The sequence below is a fragment of the Coenobita brevimanus genome, chromosome 43 (assembly GCF_032717465.1).
Source record: "Coenobita brevimanus isolate Jiangsu-jjx chromosome 43, ASM3271746v2, whole genome shotgun sequence".
Taxonomy (NCBI): domain Eukaryota; kingdom Metazoa; phylum Arthropoda; class Malacostraca; order Decapoda; family Coenobitidae; genus Coenobita; species Coenobita brevimanus.
Genome location: NC_136996.1, coordinates 29,968,158 through 29,979,071, shown reverse-complemented (window position 1 = coordinate 29,979,071; position 10,914 = coordinate 29,968,158). Strand labels below are relative to the sequence as shown.

Below are 10,914 nucleotides of genomic sequence, written 5' to 3'. Positions count from 1 at the left end.
GGAGTCTTCACACAGTGGTTCCAGTATGACGCAAGAGTTCCACTGCCTATACAAACGTCCCTCAACTTCCTCCATGTGTCCTGAAAGTGAGATGGTGAACTGCAGGTGGAGGGCAGAGTCAGCCTGCAGCCCAGCGCGTTCACAGCCATATGGGCCTGAATCAAAAACAGCACTAGAATATGATGAAAAAATGCTATTCAAAGGTGGCAGAGGCTAGTATTATGGTGAAAACTGCCTTGGAAAGAAGGTAGAAGCGCAGTATTTCCTTATCCAGCATCTAAACTGCGGGACATCATCTGCTAAGGGACGAAAATATAGGCCATGTTAAGGTAGACGAACTATGACATCTTATTTTCTTTACCTCCAAGAATACACATTAAGATATACTCTTATCACATATCCTCTGCACACAAGTTAAAATACTAGAAAACAAGGCACGTTTTGCTAATTCCCTCTTATATCACAAGTTTCATATGAGGGCATCTAATTGCACAGAGCACCACCACCACACACTTTCACCTCATGCAGAATGTTACACAGATACAAAAATATTGCTGATTCTTACGCTTAACTTGGGAAACATGCATGCTTTTGTGCCGCTAACCAAGTGTCCAGTATTCCTGTATTCATTTCTTGCTGAAGCCGCTGAAGGTGGGAGAGAAGGGGAGGTATCTGGTCCATGATGCTCTGAAATACAATAACCTTCACTTATTTTACTTTCTTGGAGACAGGATAAAGTACGCCCGTACACACACACACACACACACACACACACACACACACACACACACACACACACACACACGCACACGCACACGCACACGCACGCACGCGCACACGCACGCACAAGCACGCACGCATGCACGCACGCACGCGCACACACACACACACACACACACACACACACACACACACACACACACACACACACACACACACACACACACACACACACACACACACACACACCAACTTAAATTTTCCTTCAAGCTAAGTATACCAGTTGAATCCAACAGCAAAGAATACTGATTTTGTCGTTAATCTGGCAATCACCATTCAACTCAATCCACTTTAAAGATCATCTAATAATGTACAGGCTAATGGAGGGGATCAGGAGGAGAGGAATGATCTGAGCTGATTACGTAGCGAAATAATTACCAGGACAAAACAAAGCGTGATTCAGTGGAGCCAATGCAAGATCTACCACCTGGGACAAGGCAAGACTGGGAGAAGGAAGAGTATGCCAGCATGATAATGCTCAAAGAGGTGGTGGTAAGGGAAGGAAGGGCTGGGAACCTACAGAAATCATCCTGCAAAGAATGTCAAGAGTCAATATAAAGGTCCGTTAATTGGTCATTTAGTACGATGATCTTGTCCGAAATGCAAACATTCATTGAGCATTTACGGTTTAGTTATACAATATTTAAAGTATCTATTTCTACCAAATTTTTCCTGCATGTATATTTTTCACCAACTATACCTTGTTCATGGCACTTGAAGATAACCTGCTCACCTCCTAACAGCATCCATTACAAAAGCCAGATCATGACAGGCGAGTTTTATAAAATTTCTAGAGTCTACTTCTCCTCACCTTATTATCTTTAAACTGTATTTCTCCCAACTAAATTACCGTACCTTTTACACAACATCTGTAGTTCTCCTTACCTTCTGATAGCGTCCATGCCAAAGGGTAAATCATAGCAGCTTGGTTTTCCTTCCTCGCTCTTCTCAAGGGAACTGTGCTGATTATTCCACTTCAACAAGCCTCGCTCCTCGGGTGTACCTGTAGTAAAAAAATGTCACTTAAATGCCGCTGTACTATTGCATTTATAAGCTACAGTATCATTACCACCCCTTCCGCAGTCCAGAGAAAGTTTTTTGCCTTCCACCTGGCGAAGACAGAGGAGGGTATTGTTTTCACTGGGGTGAACAAGATAGGTGATGTAGAGATTTTTGTTTCCGGGCAACAACTCTGAAAATATTCACTATAGAGTCATGAAATTTCGCATAGTTATGTGTCTTACAGTGAATTGGTGCCTACTGAAGGGAAGATTGCTGTGTCTTAATTTTTTTTTTTTTTTTTCAATAATGAAAAACTAAAAAAAAAAAAAATCAGAGATTTCAATGCGACCTGTCCAAGGAATCTTAAGGGCAATAGAAAAAAAAAAAAAAAGGCTGTTTATTACCATGGATAAACTACTGAAATTTTTAAGTTTTATTGTCTATGTGTTATACAGAGGGGGGGGGGTGTTAGGGCTGTTATGTGCTTGATTACGTGTGCAGGGAGGTGGGGGGTATGTGCTTGGTCAGATATGTTTCTTTTTAAAACAAATTACCATAGAATTGGATTCCCCTCCCAGTCTTTAGTTTCTTCTTTTTACCCTCCACCTGACAAAGTCAGAGGATGGTGTTGTTATCACTTGGGTCAACAGGTGTACATCTGTAGAGTTGGGCGGCAGGGCAACTAGGAGGCAGGGCGGCTGACCGGGGGTAGAGATTTCGTTTCCGGGACAGAACTCAGAAAGTATTCAAGAAAGAATCTCGAAATTTTACATAATTATGTGTCTTCTGGTGAACTGGTGCCTTTGATAGGTAGAATGCTGCATCTTAAGTAGTTTTTTTTTTCTTTATGAAAAAATAGGAAAATAATTTTTCTTTTCCGGGCTAGGACTCAGAAACTAATAGGGGTACAGGCTTCAACTCTCCAGACATATGTGTTAATATGCCTCCTGGTGCCTTTTGTTAGTTAGAACGCCATTTGATTATACAATATTAAGAAACTGCAAAAATTTATAATACTGATTACTTTAATGTATTTTTCTGTTAAAACTTTGCAACTATTAAACCTAGGAGGCAGATTTTATACAGGATAAATGATTATAAGAATATCTAATTATATATGAAGTTTCATGACTGTACCTACTATGTAATCATAAAGAAAAATGGTTGCTTAAATGAAAAAAACACGAGTCATAATTCCATCAGATCTGCTGATAACTTCATTATTATCATGAACTAATTACTGAATTTTTTTTAAGTTTAATGTCTCTGTGTTATATAGGGGGTGGGGGGCCGTTATGCGCTTGGTTAGGTGTGCAGGGAGGTGTGTGCTTGGTCAGATGGAGGGTTGTAACAGCGTAGCGTTGCGTATGTTTTATTCTATTATCTTTTTATTTTTTTTCCACGTTTTACTAGTCTGTCAATCCCTCCAGCTCTTGGGGCTTCTTTTATACTATATTAAACACTAGAGCTAGCCAGACTAAATTAAAAGTGATATTCTTGGGCTGAAAGGAGCAGCACACAATGAGGCTAATGCATACAAAGGCTTCCAAATCATGCTTTTGTATTAACATTCCTGATTTAATACATCTGAATTCAACGAGGGCACACAGTTCTAAGCAGAGGCAAGAGGCATTGTGGGAGCGCGGCATGATTAACTAGATCAGCCCGTGTGAGTTATGATTCACCTTAGGCATCAGTGAATATTTCCAAGGATTCAGCCTTCATTATGGATCACCAGCACAACAGTGGTAATTCCGGGGACCGTCCCAAGAAGCAGAGAGATGTACGTGTATTTTGTATGAGAAGAAAGCACTGTCTCCCCCACTATGATACTAGCCACCCTCAAAATACTGCTCTGTTCTGACACCATATTTTCCCCTTCAAGTTATCTCTAATTAAAGAAGCATTTCAGTCTCCCATATTGACACAGTTCAGTTACCAAACAAATAAAACTACATCTATCTGCTCAGGCATCTCGTCATCTCCCCTCCTTAATGCATTACTACAGTTTATTCTACTTTGTCTATCCTACCTATCATATCCCACCCTCGACTACTGAGCTATGCTATATATTAAAACTATAGGTACTAGTGTTTCCCTTCCCACGTTTTTTTTTAATACATTCACTTTAGTACTCTCCCTGGTGCAACCCTTATGTACTCATTCACTAGCCACTGTCTACTGTATAGTTGTTGTTTTTAAACGAATATGTATATTTTTGAAAGGGTACATTTTGCATGTTGTTTATACTGCCATTGTCTGTTTTTTCCCAATATGACAGTAACAATACCGGTACTATGTTGAACATCTGACAAACCTGGCACAAGGTTGTCCAGGAAACAGCCTATAAAGCCACCAACCAGCATGGACGTCTGAAACAACACTGTCAGAATCTGGTCCGCTAGAAGAACACCAGTGTCGATAAAGCCGGGGTGTCGTTCCATCCACTGAAAACATAAATACACACTTTTAGCTCTTCACAGGCACACAAAAGTACAGTAATCTTTGGGATGCAGTGATACCCATATACTTCTCAAATGGTGGTTCGATTAATGAAACACACAATACAGGGGCAGTGCAATGTCAAAAATTGCGACATCGTAACTGCTCACCAGCTACCTGTCCACTCACTAAGTTTTTCTTATATTTTTCTTCATAGATGCAGTTGAAAATTATTCCGTAGACTACCAACTTAAAAAAGGGGTGGAAGGATTTGCCCATATTCTGATCCGTACATATTAATTTCATCTAATCAGTTCCATTCCCTGGCCGTTTCCTTTTCCCATCAGCTTTCTTGCCTCCCTTTCTCACACACTTAAATATTTAACACATCTACCATTTATCTTCTTGACCTGCTACATCCTTCACTTTCAAACTCACTTACATATAACCTTTTCACTATTCAATCTCTATCCACTCCCTTCAAACGACCGCACCATCCAACCACACTTTCATCTAACTTATTATCAACAGATTTCCTTACTCTAAATCTTACACGAATCACTTGTTTTCTTACCCAAGCCACTCTACCCATTCCATACACAATTCTTAAATATCCCATTAAAAATCCCATATACACTGCTCTTACTCATGACTTTTCGCTCTCATGGCACACCACTTTCACACACCCATACTCAAAATAATTAACATGGACATTAACCCATCTCCATACAATTCTGTTTCCAATCAAGGCCTTCATAGCACCAGCCACTTTTCTTCCCCCAGCCACAGAAAATTCCGCCTCTGAATCTTTGCTGACCACACTCTATAATGTAGGAGGGAAGCTGAGCACGTCTAAAACCACTGTTGTCCCATGAACTAACTTGAACTTGGACTGGAGATGTTAATGTCACAAAAAAATAAATAAAACGGTTCAGAAAATATATGAACTATCACGATCATTAACTTCCTTACCCACCCTGGCGAGAGGGAAGTGGAGGACAAGGTTGGAGAAAGGCCTGATGGAGCAGATATTGGCGTCTGATCTCCCCCCCACACACACACACACACTACTGAACCACCATTATCCATCAGCTTGCCTTTACACTAACACTGTCTTCCACCTCCCTCTGGCCTTGGGGGTAAAGAAATTTGTGATGGCGACAGCACTGTACCTTAGGGAGAGCAAGGCCCATGAAAACGGAGATGCCAAGGATGAAGAGGTTCCTGGAGGAGTCAAGGTCAACGAACTGAAGTGAGGAGAGTCCCACAGCGACGATCATGCCAAAGAGAACACAGAACATCCCACCAACCACAGGTTCAGGGATGCTAACAAACACTGCACCAAACTTGCCCAGCACGCCGTGGAGCACCATGAACACACCCGCCGCCTGCACCACACGACAACTGCCCACCTGCGACATACACTTCCACTTTATCACCATCATCATCACCACCATCATCATCATGAAATTTTTACCACTTGAAGACTGGGTAATGTATGATCCAGGAACATGAACGGAGAAAGTCCGGAAGTGGGAGTATCACAGCCACTTTTATACTGTCTTTGTTCTTCTATCCTGCACTTGATGCCAGTTTTAATTTCTCTACAGGATCATGAATCAATGTTCTTTATGTATTGTAGTCTTCTAGATTTCTTGGGTTTTCCCTTGGCTTTATTACGGATTGGAGGTAGCCTGTATAAAATACCAACGTGTGATACCAGTAATTAAATGGTCAAGATATTATTTTTTAGCTCCTTGACAGCTCGAGGTCTCTCTCACTGAATAGTGTCCTGTGGCAGTAGCCAGAATAAAATACTGTATTAAACAATGTAGTAGTATTTGAAGGAGCTAATGGAGGCAGGTATCACCCTCGGCTGCCAGGGGTTTCCAAGCCTCGATAAAATCAAGCAAAAGCCAGAATGAGTTACCAAGTCGTGTCAGCGGTAGCTAAAGGGAAAATTTTAGAGATTAGTGTACTTGAAGAATTAAGAGTAGACCTTTGACTCAAGGAGAAGGTTTGTATCTTCAGTGCTGATAGGCTGCCACTTTGTAACAGGCTATCGCCCCACAGACCTGCTCTAGCTGACCTTACCAGTCCATGCAAAACTTGTTTTCTCAGTAAAACTACCGTTTCACAATAGACAGACAGACAGATAAATCTGAGTCCTCCAGCGAACACTAGGATTGCTGTAAAATCGAAAAGCATTTTGTCTGACAACCAAATGAGATACAGCAAGTGTAAGTCAAGAACACTAATATGTTTTTATGAACCTTTACAAAATATTACTTTTTTGCAGCAATTTTAGATCAGTTAAGGTTAAAAAGGTATCACAAGCAAAAATTTCTTCTGAAAACTATGACGTTACTAGCCTTTGTCATATACTGTAAATGGCGAAATGAGAGAGATAACTATTTATTTTCACTAAGATGGAGGAGCCTCATGGCATCGTCAGGTGAAGTTTGTTGATCCACCTGCTGTAAATTCATGACCAGTGACGAGCATGAGCTAATAATATGCCAAACATTATATATACACCACACACACTGATAACCTATAACGACACACATCACATACACCAGCACACACCTTTGTAATGCCAATAGCTCCAATGTTAGTGGAGTATGAGGTGCTTGCATTGCCGGTGCCCCACAAGCCGGACAGCACGCCACCAATGCCCTCAATACCCACTCCGCGGTTAATGGCATGGATTGGAGGTGAGGGGGCCCCTGTGGGTACAATCACAAGTTTGTTATTTATTTCAACATGGAAGGGAAATTTCGTAATCAATATGAGGACCCGTACTTCCTTCTATAAATGGGGTTAGTCTCATGCAGTTTAAGCCACGTTTACCACTATAGAGATCGACCACAAACACAGCATAAGTTGTTTTAGAATAGCTATACGTGAAGAGTCAAATATCTTTAGAATGAGATATTGCCTGAGACAGTGGATATTAAATTTGTCGGTATACATTATAGTTTTTTTTTAATTACTCTGGTTACTGAATGAACAACATATCTACAAATGTGGTGACATACAGCTATCCTGGTATACTCAACAAGAAGATTCCCCGATAATAATTCTTAAATTCTTCTTCATTACCTTTCTCTCGACAAAGATGATCTATTGCTGCCCTTCTCCAGCTTCTCAGTATCTCATAAAATCCCATGATAGGCTGAATACACTGTACAATCTACTGACTACCTCCTTCACTCCATATCTCTCCAGTGATTCTTCTCACACCTGTCTATTTTTTCCTCTTCAACATGTTAATTGGAACACTAAATTCCTCTCGATCAATTTTTCCACACTGCACATGCCTTCCACAACCTATTTCCCTTTTCCAACAAGAAATTATAGACATTATTTATCTGTAAATTGCCAGATTTTAAAATATTCCCTCCATCTTTCAACTACTTAATTTCATTCTCTATTCCACTCTCATCCGAGCTATGAATTTTTTTCTCCCAACCCTCTCCCTGCATTACTCCTCCATTTTCCTTTGACCAAGAAGTTTAAAGAAACTCTGGGTGTGGCTTACCAGCTGATATGACTGTCCTACCCAGCCAAAATGTTACATATAAAAGGCTTTAATTATACATGGGGATACTGATTATCACACACCTCATAAATCTGCGTTAGTTGCAAGTATTACGCAAGTTGAACAGGTAATATTAAGGAGAAACTTAGATATTTAATGCCATTGAATTTCTAACTAAGAAAGAGTTCACAAACTGTAGAATGTTTTAAAATGCTTACTGTGTCCATCAGGTTTACTCATTTTTTGATACACTTCTAAAAACGCACTTGTCATTATAACATCATCTGTCATCATTCTCCATGCATGTTGTACAGGTGTTCCGGCATTAGCTCACCTGCCATCCTAGCACAAGCATAGTAGTCACCAATGCTCTCTATCACCGAGGCGAACATTCCTGCCGTCATGCCCAGTACGCCGGCCAAGCTGACTGTAGGCATCCCCCACTGACCTGCATGACTCAAGATGGTTAAAAAGAGATGGTCGATGAGTACCTGCACAGTAACTTAAACACCTATTGCCAGATGCCTTAATCCAGTAAGGGGTGGTCACAAACAAACCGCCTCCATATCACCCTGCTCTCTGCCATGTGCTTGCTCTTCCTCCATCTCGTACCTCCATCTCATTCATCTCTACGCACCATTCTCCCATCTCATACTCAATCCACACTGTCTTAAACCACTAAACTGAGAAGGTCAAGGTAATTTGGAGTCTTTGGATGAGTATATACACAAAACCAAACATACAACATACATCGTACAACTGACCTGAGCCACTGACATCCTTGGGTCTACGCCATTCTCATCAACTCTTAATGTGATAATATAAATACAGAATTTGATCTTCATTTGCATCTTTTTCTCAAAACTTCTCTCCAAAACTCATTAGACATTCCACGTTCGACAGGTGATAATATTCCACGCATAATAACTTTACCTGGGTATGGAAAGAGGATCCAGGGGGAGAGTGTGATCAGTTCGTCAGCATAATCTGTGCGAGCCGGGTTATTCTCTGGCAGGACATCACTGACTGTCAGGATCCAACACACAGCCCAGGCTACCAACATCGCCAACAATAACTATCAAAACAACAAGTAACGATATTTTAGCCTACCATATCTACAAAAAAGTAACAAATAACAAGACATTTGGTACACATACCATTTCCATAAATTTTCCCAGCAAAGTTACTAAAGGGAAGTTTATACACTTGGGCTGGATCTGTCACGGTTCAGGTACTACTGGTGATGTCAACAGATTTTACGACTCCAACCCAGTGTCAAGGATGATAAAAAATCTACTGACTCCTGAGTAATAGCAAATCCTTCGAGAAATAATACCATAATTTCCAATGAACCTCTATAAACTCCCATCTAGTGAATGGTATGATTTATAGGTCTTTGGCAATCTGGTTCTCTGAATGCATTTTCAGCTCTGTTGTTAGTCAGTAACGCAGGAAAACAATGAAGAATAATAAATGTTACTATTAAGAAACGGAACCTAAAGGTGAATGTAGGGAAGAGTAAAGTGATGGTCTTTGAGAGAGGTGAAGTCAGTGAATGTACAGCGAGGTTGGATGGTGAGGAATTGGAAAATGTGAGTACGTTTAAGTATTTGGGTAGTGTGATGAGTAAGGATGGAGGTTTGGAGGGTGAAGTGCTTGAAAGGGTACAGCAGGGAAGAAAGGTTGCTGGTTCCTTGAAAGCAGTGATAAGGAACAGGGAAGTGAGCATGGAAGTAAAAAAGTTACTACATGACAGTATTGTGATACCAACTCTAACGTATGGAAGTGAAGCCTGGACATTGTTGGAAGGACACAAGTCAAGAGTGAGAGCAGTGGAAATGAGTTATTTAAGGGGAGCCTGTGGAGTCACGTGGAGAGACAGGCTGACGAATGAGGATATAAAGGAGCGTTGTGGTGTGGATGTGGATGTGATAGGAAGCGTTATGAGGAACACACTGAGGTGGTTTGGCCATGTGGAGAGGATGGAGGGTGAAAGACTGACGAAGAGAGTGTATGTGAGTGAGGTGGAGGGTGGAAGAGGAAGGGGGAGGCCGAGGATGAGATGGAGGGATGGGGTGGAGAGGTATATGAGAGAGGGGGGTGTGAGTTGGGAGCAGGGCAGTGAAATGGCGGGGGACAGGGCGACTTGGAGGCGATTTGTTTGTGGCCACCCCAAACGGGATTGAGGCGTCTGGCAATAGATAGATAGATAGACTATTTATGAGGTAGGGAGCATTAAGAACATATTATATGTTATTTTGTGTAAGGCAGTCATAAAGTTAGATATTCTTCAGAATTTGATGAAGGGATGCACTTCAAACAGCATAAAAATTAATACTATTACACTCAGCACAAAATTTTTGGGGGTGAGCTCTCATGCCACACAGTGTTAGCACATCGCTTCTGGCTTAAAGCTAAGTAGGTTATCCCAGCTCGTTTTTGGCAACACAATCTAGGCCAACAGTTTCATGAGTTGACACTATGATCTGACTTTCTGGGGAAAAATATTATAACGAATTTCCAAACACCATCATAAACTCGTCAGTCCTCCCACCCACACTACTCCCTTGCTATGAATAAAAAGAATTAAACCATTCATGCTAAAAATGAGTGATTCCTTCAATCTTGTAACGTAATTTTCTGTTTATTATTGATACCACCTGTCAGTTTTATACACCTTTAGAAAGATCTCGTGCTGAGTGGATTCATGAAGCCTGTATGTAACCCGTCAAATTAGATCACTATCTCTAACAGTTGACTAAACGTATGGGATGATAGCGAAAATATAATGAAAAATACGCTTCAAGAAACATCGCCCAAATTATAATCGTTTTATCTTTACTTGGTCGAAATTTTCGTCCTTTCACAGCTTATTCAACGCAGCTCAATGGCAGGAGAGGATAGCACTACGGCTCCGCATCCTCTCCATAACAGTTCGTGGCTAACATCATAATGTAGTGCCGTTCTGTTGCTACAGTATTCAAGTTGAAGAGGTGGAATTTTAAGCCAAGTTAGAGTAAAAAGGGTATAATATCCACATGCCCAGAAAGTAGAGCCATAGGTGTCTCCACTTTATTTGCACTGGATAACTGGAAAAAAAAATGGGTATGGCTTGTTTGTACTGGTGTTAAAAAACTAATAATCTA

General features: G+C 40.9%; 1 protein-coding gene across 1 annotated transcript in view; it reads right to left on the bottom strand.

Moving 5' to 3' along the window:
- Window positions 1-575: 575 nt before the first annotated feature.
- Window positions 576-10,914, bottom strand: part of LOC145397866 (solute carrier family 23 member 1-like) — a 33,666-nt gene continuing 23,327 nt past the window's right edge. Inside the window, exons 7-13 of the mRNA XM_080270900.1 lie at window positions 8,702-8,843; window positions 8,103-8,216; window positions 6,814-6,953; window positions 5,397-5,636; window positions 4,100-4,229; window positions 1,666-1,783; window positions 576-687 (exon numbers count right to left, since the gene is read on the bottom strand). Of these exons, the coding sequence (XP_080127026.1) occupies window positions 627-687; window positions 1,666-1,783; window positions 4,100-4,229; window positions 5,397-5,636; window positions 6,814-6,953; window positions 8,103-8,216; window positions 8,702-8,843 (945 nt within the window). The 3' untranslated portion in view covers window positions 576-626. The remainder of the gene's footprint in view (window positions 688-1,665; window positions 1,784-4,099; window positions 4,230-5,396; window positions 5,637-6,813; window positions 6,954-8,102; window positions 8,217-8,701; window positions 8,844-10,914) is intronic.